Consider the following 14548-nt stretch of genomic DNA (forward strand, 5'->3'; position numbering starts at 1 on the left):
ATGCTATATAATAATTGGCCATTTTTGCCAATTATGAATATTGAATTAATAGTATTTTTTTATATAGCAAAATTCAGGTACTGCAGTTCCTTTGGCATTAATTGCGAATACAGCTGTAACACCACCAAAACCACCAAAACCAACAGTTGCACAAAAAAACCCCATTGCTTCATCATCAAAATCTGCAACGGTTATAGATCTCACTGAAGAAGAGGAGGAAAAATCCAACAAATCATCTTCACTTTCCAGCCCCCAAAGTGTAAAAGTCATTAATTCATTAGCCTCAACACTTCCAACTGGCACAAGCCTACTTCAAACAAGTCCTAGTCGTCCTAATGTATCTGTCAGTTATCAACCAATTGTCACTTCGGGGCAAGTTGTTACATTGCCAATGCTCTCTGGTAGTTCCATGGTGCAAATAATTCCATCGGGTAGTGCAACAATACCCACTAGCACAAACATAGCACCAGGTGTAAGAGTGTCGTCAAATGTGCGTCAGCAAACATTTCCAAATGCTCCTGCTGGAACGCAGGTTGCTTATTTGTTGCAAAATGGACCTGGATTACCAAATCAACCTGGTCTTCCAGGTATGAATAGACATGTATTGGCTCTTCCTTCTCCAAGTGGATTAATCCAAAATCCCAGGCCCGGTCAGATGCAGACTATATTGTTAATGCGAAATCCTGTCACTTCCACTGGTATGTGTTTTAACATAAGCCTATCAACCCTAAGTTTGAATCGAAAGGCAGTGTTAATTCAAGCAAATGACTGTCGAAAGTACAGCGCTAAATCCACCCGGTGGCGGAAAAGAGAATCGTAACGCATCTCGCAATGCATGATGCCAGCTGCTTTGGTAAGAGAGAGGTGCATAGAGAGAGAAAGGGGGAAGAATGAAGCTTCAATTTATCTCTACCAGATTTCTTCTTTTTCGCCCGTCCAGTGGTGGTACTAAAGGGCGCTATGCGCGTTTCAAACTTAGAGGTTATAGGCTTATGGTTTTAACTATATAAGTAAATTAGATTTTAAGCTAATTGTGGAATTAAACATTTATTTAATTACATCAGTTATACAGAAAGACAAATTTAACAACCCTATGCTTAATATTACAGGGACTGTAGTTTTAAGAAATCTTATAAAAGATCTAGTTACTTGGGGCAGTTATTGGCTTAAATATTTATTTTCAAAAACATTTTTACTAAAGCAACTGGCTTAGCTCATGGTTAAATCTGTTATAAGACTTTTCTATTAGCCTCATAGAGTGACTTTCAATCTAAGCTATTCACTGTGTGTAATTGCTTTAACATTTTTTAAAACAATTTACTTTAGTTCATTTTACCTTATTTTACTTCATTATTAGTATGCTTGAGCTAGAACCGTTGCATGTGTCTCTTAACAAGATTCCAAAATGTTAGTTTTTAGTTCAATGGCTTCCTTTTTTTTTCTTGAACTTATCTGCTTTTGCTTATAGTACCTAATTCACCTTTATTTTATAGGATTTCCTTCCGGGGCTAGATACACAGCACCATCAATCGCTGGTATAAGACACAGTGTACCAACAGCTTCAAGTTTATCACATGTAAATAGTAGTAGCACAGCAGTTAACACAATTCCAGTCGGAAGTAGTGGTCTCAGCATTTCACTCACAAAGCCTCAAGCAACAGTAGTTCCTCAGTTAGCAAATCCAGTAGATCAGAGAAACAAAACGAGGCTTCCACCACCAATGATGAACCTGTCATTAGCTGGAACTTCATTAACAACTATGCCGAACCGAGTTAGTACCCTTTTAATCTTAAAGAATTAAAACAAAAAAGTGTTGTACCTACCAAAACACATCACCTGTAGAAAATAGGGGTCATTTTCCATGGATCAATGCACTAAAAGAGGCAGCTGCTTTGTGTGAAGAAAAATGGCGTTAATTGGTCCTACTTCTAGAGAGAGTATCGGTCAAGGGTTAAGGTTTGGTTGCTGCTTTGCAGTGACATTCTAAAAACGTATTTTTAGGCATGTACGAATTACTTTAAATTAACTTAAAAGGGGGTTTCGAGTACTCAACGATTTAGTCATAGGTTTTGAGTGCTCTAAAATTTAGGCTTACTTTCTCTACACTATCGAAATTCTTTTATTGAGACTTCTTTACCCAATTAAGCAAAAGAAAATATCAAAAATACTCTGATGGTAACTACCATTTTGTACTATACATCATATTTTAACTTATAAAATTGTAGTTTAGTTTGATATAACACTAAAAGGTTACTGTAACATCTAACTTTTTTATTTTTAGTGAAGCATTGAATTAAAAATCAAACAAATGTACTGATTGTACTCTAAAATTTGATTTTAGTAAATGTTTTGACTATTATTAGCCAGGGTCATCTTTTTACGTAGGGGCCTCTAACACTGTAAAGATGACCTAAGCTAAATGTTTATTTTTACTTTTTAGCATCCAGCGCCACTTCCTCCTCAGCCCGTTTATAAATCTACTCCAAGTATGAAGTTACTTCCTCCGAGACCTGCATTGAAGATATCAAAAGTGGCTAATGGTAATAAATATTGTTTGGTATAATTATACAGAACAGAACCATAAGATTTAGTTTGTGAGCCTATTGTGATAAGACCTTAAGGAAACGCACGAATTTCTTAATTTCCGAAATGAATATCAAACTTCATTAGGTAGTTTATCCTCAGTTGTGGTATTTTGATGTAGGTCACACACTCGACCCTCAAAAATTGTTTTGAAGGCCAACGTTCTGAATGTTGTCTATTTTTACTGCCAATGCCTAGAGTAAAATTTATAGTATAATTATAATTTATAGTATGGATATTTTTTATTGAACTAAAATGGGATAATATTAATATAAATTAAATGGTTTTGTAGTAGTAATTTTCAAGTAATTACAAGTATTTGTTTCTGGATCGAGTTAAGGATCGATGCCAGTCTCCTGAATGGGTGGATGGAAACTAGAGTTTGAGGAATAATTGTGAATTATGTCAAACCATTTGGTACTGCTTTTTGGAACTAGGAAATTATAATTTGTTATTTACATTTTTATTAGGAAATTTGTTAAAGAAATTTAACTTTTGCTTAACTATTACATGTGTTCATTCTAGGTATTGTACTATCGTGGAACATGACAATAAATACAACTCATGCTGATATTGTATCATACCAACTCTACGCATATCAAGAAAGTGCTAACCTTCCCAGTACTTCTAATTGGAAAAAAGTGGGTGATGTCAAAGCTTTACCTTTGCCAATGGCTTGCACCTTGACTCAGTTTGTTGAAGGGAATCGGTACCATTTTGCTGTGAGGGCGGTTGATGTTCATAACAGATGTGGTCCTTACAGCGAGCCAACACATATTGTGCTGCCATCAAAGAAGTAATTTGTTGTATCTTGTAAAGTTAACACCATAATAAATATCCTTTTATCATTAAACAATTTTATTCCAGTTTTTTCGGTTCCGATTTTTATTTTATACTAGTAAAAATTTCAGATTGAAATTAGAATAATTTTATGTTATTTTTAACAGAAAACGTTTAATTTAGCAGAGAAACTTCCACTCTGAATTTACAACGAAGCATGCAATCGTCAGTGTCTGACATTAAAAAAGGTAACTGAAAACCATTTTAGTGAAAACCTCCAACTTTATTATGGTAATGCTAATTGGCTATGCCATAGAATTTAAAAATCAGAATTTCCAAGGAAAGAGTAGACGCTATGTAATACGAAAAAAGTAAACTTTACTTAATATTTTAAAATACCTCATCTACAGTTACCGTATTAAGAAAAAAATTTGTCAAGCCAATAATTTTCCCCATGGGGCATTGTCGTAGCCTAAATGCGTGCAGACTAAGTTGAAATAATGAACGACTTTAATTAAAATCTTGAACAATTTGGTAGTATGTTTACATCATAGTTTGGGAGCAAGACATTGATTACAAAACGCTGTACAATTGATTTTACACACCTTTTAAAAAAGTTAAGTAATGTTACAAAGTTAAGATAAATGTGCAAGCGCTTGCGGGTTGTAGTGGTATAGTTTTAATAAGATACAAGGTTTAATCGAATTGCACAGGTCTTTAATCAACAATCAATCGTTACAAAAATGAGCTTATAAAAGTGGTGAAGCGCCGTAACGATCTGATCACCACTTGCGTCGAACAGCTCTTTATATTAGGCGCTTCTTCCCGCCAAAACCAGGTTTGTGGCCAGAACTCCACCTATAATAATTCCGCGGTTTTCCATGCCCGGAGCTACGGTCCCCGCCATTACACCCTCGGAAAAAGGAAAAAACCCCTTGTATAGCACGTTACCACAGGGCGTCCCGCAAATCTTCAAATGGAGGGTCCCCTACTGCCCGGGGAGAAGAAGTAAAATAACCGATATGGAGATCCCCACACAACTACGGGTAGCGACGCAAAAAGTTTATCACTTAAGGACGAGACCGTAACTTGACTCTTTGTGGCTCGGGAGAAAAATAATAAACCAGCATTCGATTAGACCCAAACAGCCCGGGCTTAAGTAAAGGATCACCCTCTGGATCAGCCACAAGGTCCTACTCCACAGGAACCATCCCTGCAGGACCATCATTCTGAGGGCCCAAATCAACGGGAAACCCGACAGGAACCTCAACACCTCCCTGGAAACCCACCACTGGGACCGCTCGATCGGAACCACCACCACTGGATCCCAAGTCGACCAGACCCCCAACAGGCTCCTCAACCCCCCCCCTGGAAGGGCCTCAGAAGGTAAAGAGGTAACCGGGACGTCCTCCAGCTGCATCTCAGAATCGTGGGACTCGGAAGAAGGATTCAACTTCAGCGGGTTAATATGTCAAGTGCCAGCCAGCTCCCCATGTTTATCAACACGTAGGAAATCGGAGTCAGGCGTTCCACGATGCGTAACAGGCCCCGCCACCTCGGGAGAAATTTCTTCGTCAAGCGCCCAAGCACCCAGCTGCCCTGGATATGCGATGATTAACGCGCCATACAACATACCCACTTCTAAGGTCCCATTCCGGTAATTCTCATCATAATACCATTTCTGGTGGTCACTCGCGAAGGAATTCATCTCCGGAGCCCAATCCAAGGACAGCTGAAGGTCCCGCAAAGGTCCTCGCTCGTATTCAACCACATCGGCCTTTGAAAAGTCAGGAACCGCAGGAGTACTACCACTATCATTATTATTATCATACCCATGGTGGAAGTAAAACGGTGAAAACCCCGTGGACTGGTGAATTGCACTATTGATGGCTAATTGATTCATACATACTAATCATTTCCCCCAGGACCCTGTTAACCCGCTCTGTTAAATTAGACTGAAGATGATAAGGAGTCGTAAATTTAGGCTGAATATGCAAAAGGCGGCACACTTTAGCCCACAACCCAGAAATAAATTTCGGACCATTGTCGGATAATAGCGCCCGCATGATACCATGGCGCGAGACATATTGGACCAGGACCTTACTGACGGTGATAGACGTGATATTGCGGACAGGAAAAACCTTCACGTATTTCGTGAAGTAATCTACAATCTCCACCATAAAACGGTTCTGATTCTTCGTCACAGGAAGTGGCCCCATCATATCGATCTCCACCCGATCCGGGTCCGTTAAGTTAGCCCCCCCAGCAACCCGAAATTTTGTCAGACCTATATTCTATTTGCACCCCCCTTGCACCACCAAAATAAAAGCTTGCACCAGAACAGGGCGGATTGCACCGGCAAAATTAAACTGGGGGGCCAACTTAATGGCCAGCCCCCAGAATTTCCAAAGGTCATTTTTTCCCCTATATTCTATTTGCACCCACCTTGCACCACCTTGCACCACCAAAATAAAAGCTTGCACCAGAAGAGGGAAGATTCCACCGGCAAAAAGGAACTGGGGGGCCAACTTAATGGCCAGCCCCCCAGAATTTGCAAAGGTCTTTTTTTCCTATATTCTATTTGCACCCACCTTGCACCACCTTGCACCACCAAAATAAAAGCTTGCACCAGAAGAGGGAAGATTCCACCGGCAAAAAGGAACTGGGGGGGGGGGCAACTTAATGGCCAGCCCCCCAGAATTTCCAAAGGTCTTTTTTCCCTGAATTCTATTTGCACCCACCTTGCACAACCTTGCACCACCAAAATAAAAGCTTGCACCAGAAGAGGGAAGATTCCACCGGCAAAAAGGAACTGGGGGGCCAACTTAATGGCCAGCCCCCCCCAGAATTTGCAAAGGTCTTTTTTTCCTATATTCTATTTGCACCCACCTTGCACCACCTTGCACCACAAAAATAAAAGCTTGCACCAGAAGAGGGAAGATTCCACCGGCAAAAAGGAACTGGGGGGGGGGGGGCAACTTAATGGCCAGCCCCCCAGAATTTCCAAAGGTCTATTTTTCCTATATTATATTTGCACCCACCTTGCACCACCTTGCACCACCAAAATAAAAGTTTGCACCAGAAGAGGGAAGATTCCACCGGCAAAAAGGAACTGGGGGGCCAACTTAATGGCCAGCCCCCCCAGAATTTGCAAAGGTCTTTTTTCCTATATTCTATTTGCACCCACCTTGCACCACCTTGCACCACCAAAATAAAAGCTTGCACCAGAAGAGGGAACATTCCACCGGCAAAAAGGAACTGGGGGGCCAACTTAATGGCCAGCCCCCCAGAATTTCCAAAGGTCTATGTTTCCTATATTATATTTGCACCCACCTTGCACCACCTTGCACCAGCAAAATAAAAGCTTGCACCAGAAGAGGGAAGATTCCACCGGCAAAAAGGAACTGGGGGGCCAACTTAATGGCCAGCCCCCCAGAATTTCCAAAGGTCTATGTTTCCTATATTATATTTGCACCCACCTTGCACCACCTTGCACCACCAAAATAAAAGCTTGCACCAGAAGAGGGAAGATTCCACCGGCAAAAAGGAACTGGGGGCCAACTTAATGGCCAGCCCCCCAGAATTTCCAAAGGTCTATTTTTCCTATATTATATTTGCACCCACCTTGCACCACCGAAAACAAAGCTTACATAGAATCAATGTCACATAAGTGTCCGACACAAATAATGTATGAACAGTCTGATTAGAATCGATTTGTGGTGGTTGTTGTATCATAAGTAAAAAAACGTAAAAATACGACTTCATTTTTGGGAGCGGTTCTAATATAACTGACCGAAACAAAAACAATTTATGAGCAGTCTATTTATTAATAGTATCAGAAGTAACACAATATAAGTAAGTAGGTCATTGAAAAACTTACTGGCAATTTTATAAAGTGGGAACCGAGGGGCAGTTATCTCCTTCGCAGAGTGCAGAAGTAATCAAGGTTAAAAATTTAATCGCATTAAATTTAATACAGCCAAAGCTGCAGACATCAAATTTAATCAGATTTAATCAACGAAGAGTGCCGATTTAATCATGGGAGTGAACTGCCCCTCGGTTGGAACAAATCATATATAAATATTTTGACCAAGTTGATTAGTAGTGCTATCAAAAGTGTCCTAAACAACAAAAGTACGACAATTTTGTATTTGGGCCAATTAAAAATTGCTTATGAGCAATCTTCTTAGTAATAATATCATTAGTAATGTCATTAATGCAAGTATGATTTTTGATAAAAATTATAGTAAACTAAACTGAAAACCCCAAGAAACAAGTTTTGTTAAGTGGGGATTTAAGATCTGTAATTAATAGTGTATAAATAAATATAAATAAAATGAAATAAATAAACAACGGATATTATCTTTAAAATTCGGAATATTGCGCTACCAATAGCTAAAAAATTTAAACCAATTTGGAAAGATAACACCAAAATTTTAGCAGGATAGTTACAAAGAGGACCGTGGAACTAATTGGTGTGAAATGGGTAATAAAAGCAAGATAGAGGATCGCTAACAAGGGAGTAGGGAGAGGCGAGGTGTTACTTTTTGAAAATGGAAACGGAGCTATTTATTTCTACAAGATAATTATACTGGTCCACCTATATTCTAAAATGGACCTAGTCCAATTTAAAACACGTGAGCAAAAACCAAAGCAAAGGTCAAAGTATAACGGTTCCCACAATACTTAAAGCTTGGAGTATTTTGTTCCGTTCGGGCCTTTCGTGCAGTTCGGTAGCGATTTGAGTTTTATTTATTGCGTTAAGTAACTAGATGTTAAAGTTCCTTAAAGCCAGTCGGTAAAATGGTGTTTAAGAAAAAGAGTAAAGAGGAAACCGAGAATATAACTAGAGTAATAATTGCACATGCAGATGAAGTTTTCAGTAGTGATAAGTTTCCAGGAAAATCGCGGTCTGTATGGAAGGATATGTCAATGGTGTTAGAAGGGTCTATGAGTGCCAATGCTCTTTATACGTACGTCCGAAAAAACTACAATAACATTTTGGAGAACTTGGGAATTGGATCAAGAAAGCTGAAACCGAGAAGACAGAAGACACTGAATCACAAAAGAGTAGCGATATTGAATGCGATGAAGGAGAATCTGCAAATCATTCGGATTCATTTAATACGTCAAGCGGCTCGCAAAGTTCTAAATCAAATGAAGAAAGAATGGAATTTAACTTGACGATTACTTCAGAAGAATACAAAAAAATGTCACCAACAGATGTTATCTATAAGAAAAACGAGCCAAAAATTACGAAACAACCAAGTAGGCCTTACTTAGTTTTTAAGAAAGGTAGCTGGACCCATGTCATTCATCGACATTTTACTAATGATACAAAATTACCATGTTTAATCTCCTTTAAACGAGCGAAATTAAGCCGGTCGGCTGAAATATATGGTAAAATATTTGGGCATTGCACAATTTGCAAGTCGAATTTTTATGGAGAAATACAAAATGAGCCAGTAATTGACTTCGATGTGCAATTAAGATGTAGAATCGTCGGCAATTTTAAAACACGACTCTTCAAAGAAAAGACCATTATCTGGTTTGGCCAGGAAAGAGGCGGTAAATGGAAAGGGTATAGCTCCTAGTGCCCTTCGAAGAACCAGAGCCGCTGATGTTATGGAATTTGGAGATGAAGAACCTAAAGATCTTCCTTCAGCTAGTGTATTACGGGTTGCCAAACACGAAGCTTTGAAAATAACTCGGGTAAACGCGGATCCCGTGGTTGCTTTAAATATAATGATGGATTTACGTCACTTTAAAGGTGTAATTAGAGAGCTTGGTTTTCGTCCGTTTAAAGTTTTTTTTTGGTCAGCCGCTCAAATTCATGTGTATCAAAAGTACTGTTCGTCAACTACAAGATCACGATTAGCATTAGATGCTACAGGTAGCGTTGTTAAGAAAATAGAGCGGCCTTCTGGCGAGAAAAGTTCCCACATTTTTTTGTATCAGGAAGTGGTCAGAGATACACGTACAAATAAACAGTACCCAGTGGTACAAATGCTATCAGAATCACACAACTCTGACGTCATATCTTACTGGCTAAATGTGTGGCTGAGATCAGGTGGGATTCCGCCCAAGACCGTGGTTACTGACATGTCGTTGGCGTTGCTATCGGCGGTCTGTCGATCTTTCAGTGATTCAACTTCACTGAATAACTACTTATCAATATGCTTCGATCTGATAGTTTTGAAGAACAAAGAGACGAAACTACCATCGTGTTTCGTTCGTTGTGACGTGGCTCACACTATTAAATTAATATGTAACTGGCCAAGTTTGAAGAATAAAATTAGAAGAACCAAAGAGTTTTATTTACGAGCGATGGGACAAATTGTACAAAGTTCTAATTTGGACGATATGAAAAATTTATTAACAGCAGTTATAACAGTTGCAATTTCTGAAACACAAGGCCTTATCTGCGAAACCACCGAAACAACTATTTGTCAGGTTAGGAAGGAATGGTTGACAAGAAGAGTAGCCACTGGTGTGAAAGAAGACATGGATTCTGTCCAGAAAAATATAACAGAAGTCCTGGATAATGAAATTGATCATTTAAATGATACGGGCAACCAGCAAGGCTTCGGTGAAGACCATTCTGAAAGCTTCGAAACCTGGGTCGGTGCTATCGTAGAAGAATGCAAAAGAGAACTGTCTGACCAAAATGTAGGTGATATAGGGAATCAGCAGTACGAGCCAAAACTAATAGTTGATTTGTGCCGTTTGTCTCGTTTAATACCTCTATGGACTGCGGTGATGACGTCATTTTTTGTAGAAAAAAATCTCATCGCTAGTAGTTCGTCGGTTGAAGGCAGCTTCAACGATGTTAAGCACGTAGTTTTTGCGCACAAAAAACTACCTTTAAGGGTGGACGAGTTTGTGGCAGATTATGTTCATTCCATAGAAGGGACCATGAAGCTAGCAGCAACACCTAGCGCAACGAGACTTTCGTCTATTGTTAAAGGTTAATTCCATTTATTTTAAACGTTAGATTTAACGTTTTAAGATCCCCTTCTGATTTTACTAAATACATTTTTTCATATAGAAACGAACTTCCCAACTGAATCCGAACCGAGTGAAGCCGAGATTGGAAAGATACAAGAAATTAGAATGTGCCATTATTGTGACGTAGCTTTAGTGAGTTATAATTTACCTTATTATTTCATTCAAAGTTCGAAAACGTACTTTCTGTATCAATATTATCAATACCTATTTACCTTTATTAAGAACGTACGAGTCAAATGAACATTTTATTTTAGTATTCGAGAAATTGAGTGGAATTAAATGAAGATGAGTTCGATTTAAGGCCTAATTTGGCTCGTGCATCTTTAATTTTAGCTAAATTTAACAATTTAAACAAATTTATTGTAAATGCCAAAATCGCGTGTAAATTTAAAATCAATTTGTCAGGGAAAATATGATCGTCGACACTTTTGTTTGCGTTTGATTTTCGCGGCTCGGCCGTTCCAATGTATATTTTACTTCTGGCCTGTTGCGAGTTACTAGCGGGGGTAAGCCTTCGGGGCTTAACTAATTAACTAAAATTAAAGGGTACGCTTAATTTCTAATTGTTTTAAGTCGGATGAAATAACTTTAGACAACACAGGATTGCCTGCTCAAACTTGTTTATTCTATTAACTTCTGGTTAAACTATTTCTCTAACTGGAGAAATTCTCTCTTCTGGAGAGGAATTGAAATCTTAACCTTATAGGTTGCCGCTAAAAATGTAACTGAGGAGAAAGTTAACCTTTCCCCTCCTATTTTTTGTTCTCAATTTTTAGAACTCTTACTTTTATGGTTTTGACCTTGGGGTACCGAGCACCAATCGCTTTTCCTAGCCTTTAACGCTAATAGGCTTCAATCGTTGCGCGGGCGCTGTCGTGACAAAGAGAGAACGCATCCCTTTCTTCAATTCCACGACAGCTATCCGAAACTTGCGCTTAAGTGGTCATAAATCGCAAGTTTCCGAAGCATCATAAAAAAACCCCTTTGACAGGCAATATCCGGGGGGAAAAGATGCTTCGCAAGGTCATTAGGCAGGTTTATAATAACAAAATGAAATATTTACACTGATAATTAATTTCGAGATATATGTATAAATATATATATATGTGTGTAGAATGTCAAATATTTGGTAGGTAAGCTCGTGTGATAATACTTTTTGGGACTACCGCGGCCCACTTGTTAGTTATAAGAGTTGATTTCTATGAGATTTCTATGATATGGTCCGAAATGTAGTCATGTTTTTTTAGTTTCATCATTAGGGCAAAGGTAATATACAACCTCTGTACCCTAGATTCGAAGACCCACTTCAGACATGTTACCTCCGAAAAATCGGTCTTTATTGGTTACTGTTGGGCGCTAGCTATAGTTGGTAACTATGGAGCTAATTTTTTCGGACTTCCATAAGGAGTGGGTAAACGCTATTGACTACGTGAAATGCAGTGATTTCGAATCTAAAGTATGAGGTCTATGCCAATCATAAATAAAGGACAATGATATTTAAAAGTACCCAAGAAAAGCTTTATTTAAAACCTAAATATAAAAGCCGACTAGTTTCGGTCGAGTTATTGCACCGTCCTCAGGGGTATGACCCGTTTACAAAAGTATTTACACCCTCACAAACTCAAAATAATTTGTAGATTTAACTAAAACGTTATATCTAAATGAAAATGATATAATGGCTTCTTTCGACGTTACGTCGCTATTGAAGAAAGTACCAGTTAATGTTTCAAGAACCAATTAATTCAACATAAATTATCTCCCATAGAAATTAATGATATTCTAACCCTAACTAAATTATGTGTGGAAACCCGTTTCATAATGTTTAACGGTTATTAGCTGACATTTTCCTTTAAAACGTTCCATAACTATCTTGATAATATGTTTGTCTCCCTTACGACCGATTTCCCATTCAACTGAAACCTACCATTTTGGCGGATTTTAAATAGATGTTTCCAAAGTTTTTTCCAATGCATTTCCCACAAGCGAATTCCCATTCGGCCGAATCATATTATTTTAGCTGATTTTATGTAAATTTACGAGAAACTTTTAATAATTATTAGATTGAATGGCACCATGGACTATTTAACACAGGGACACTCCGTTCTCTTGTTATACCTATAGGGAGCTCCGAAAAACCCTTGTTAAATGCTCTTCCTCTTTTTCTCCCCCCCCTCCCCCGACAGAGTTTTACTCGGGTCAAAACGTCACAAGAAGGAAACGGCTACCGCCATCTAGTAGTTTTCAAAAGCACTTCTGAATTTGGATAAATTTAGCAGACGGTTCTGTCTCAGTTTTACAACGGTCTTTTATGCAGCGACAATACGTTTTATGATACGTTTTAGCATAACATTATATTTTTATTGGGAAAAATGAAAAACTCTGTTTAAATAAAGCGTGTAAAAGTGAATCAAGATACAGCAGTAAACAGCAGATAAGGGGACTTTTTTTTATACCATTCCCTTAACCAAAATTCTGAAATTGATAGCGATACAAAGGCTGTTTATTAAGCCTCTGTAAACACTTACCAAAAACAAAATCGACATCCAATTATTTTTCTCCTTTTTTTAAGTTGAGAAATGAATATCGTTTCATAAGTTAATGAAGAAAAATTCATTTTCTATTTACTTCAAATTAAAAAGGACAGTTCTTGCTAATTTAAATCCGAAAAACAAAACTTTCCGCGCCACAACATGTTGGCCACTGCCACATGGACTAGCTTTATGTTCATTCCCCCCTTTTCTCATCCCCGTTTGACCCTAGTTTTCCGTTAGTTCTTAACTATACCGCCAGAGCGCACATTTAATTAACAATCGCCCTGTGTTAATTAGTCCATGATGGCACCCGCCAACTCATGTAACGAAATCATCCGTTTTTTAATTTATTCAAATAGTGTTTATTATATCTTATCGTTACTGTGTTTTTTGTGTATATCAATTTTTTGAGCACAATATTCGATACATTTTTTATCGTGTTTGTAGTATAAATAGCGGAACTTTACCGCTTTAAAATCAGTCTTCTCAACGTTTCTTCATCATGCAACTTGCGATTCAGTCGTCAAATAAAATTGTTGATCTTTAAATGTTGGTGTCGATATTTCAATTTTACCTTTAGTTATAAATTCAGTGCTAGTTAGGACGTCATCGACCTACTACGCTTCAACTCAGTGCAATTTTCAAATATGTAATGGCTATTTATGGATTCGGACGAATGGGAATTCGCTTGTATGAGTTTTCCCATACGACTGAATTACCATTTGTCCGAATCCATTAATAGCCATTACATATTTGAAAATTGCACTCTACGATTTTGACGGATTTTAAATAAATTTACGATGCATTGTTCGAATTAGAATTCCGTTGTATGGTAGAGCACTAAAAACGCCTAACCTAACCTAACCTAAACTAACCTTATCAAAACGGTATCGTACGCTAATCAAGCTGGGCCGTCTACAACGCGACCTAGAGGACAGTACCTAGCCATATCGTACCGAGTAGTTTTCTACCTTATATTTACAGAACCTAACCTAATCTTACCTAAGCCCAAACTATACATAATCCTAATCTAACCCAACCTAACTATACATAATCCTAATCTAACCCAACCTAACTATACTTAATTCTAATCTAAACCAACCCTAACTCATATGGATAGATTAAGATACCTCTATAAATAATGATAAAACCCAGTCAATATTGTCAACGGATCGAAACTTCATATTTTTTAAACTCACGCCCAATATTTATTTGTTACACTATTATTATTATTATTATTATAATTCGGTTAAATGGGACCCCTCCAACTTGGTGCTATTTTTACAAATATATATGGATTCGGTCGAATGGGAATTCGGTTGTATGGTAGAACACCTGATAATATACATCTGAACATTAAATTTACACTGGAATTTATGAATAACAATGTTTTGCCTTGCCTAGACGTACTTGTCAAAAAGGTGAATAATCGCATTGAAACTTTAGTGCATGGAAAACCATTCTCAGTCTGAACTATTCCTCACCACCGATCTTTACACCCTATGCCCTATTGATCTAACAGAAAATATTTAAGTTCTGAACTGGAAGTCCTCCATCTTGTGGCTGTTGATAGAGGTTACTCCCCCAAGATAGTCTATTTAGCAGTCATTAAGAATACACATTCCAATGACGTTCCAAACGTACTA

At 38.1% G+C, this 14548-nt stretch overlaps 1 protein-coding gene across 4 annotated transcripts in view; it reads left to right on the top strand.

The window, feature by feature from the left end:
* Positions 1-3444, top strand: part of LOC149933543 (uncharacterized) — a 28515-nt gene extending 25071 nt beyond the window's left edge. For all 4 annotated transcript variants that reach the window (XM_090155298.1, XM_090155302.1, XM_090155300.1 and 1 more), the window contains 4 exons: positions 68-698; positions 1494-1771; positions 2441-2540; positions 3109-3444. In XM_090155298.1, the coding sequence (XP_090011424.1) occupies positions 68-698; positions 1494-1771; positions 2441-2540; positions 3109-3383 (1284 nt within the window). In that variant the 3' untranslated portion in view covers positions 3384-3444. The remainder of the gene's footprint in view (positions 1-67; positions 699-1493; positions 1772-2440; positions 2541-3108) is intronic.
* Positions 3445-14548: the final 11104 nt, after the last annotated feature.

The sequence above is a fragment of the Leiobunum rupestre genome, chromosome 8, assembly GCF_980474605.1.
Source record: "Leiobunum rupestre chromosome 8, qqLeiRupe1.1.hap1, whole genome shotgun sequence".
NCBI lineage: Eukaryota > Metazoa > Arthropoda > Arachnida > Opiliones > Sclerosomatidae > Leiobunum > Leiobunum rupestre.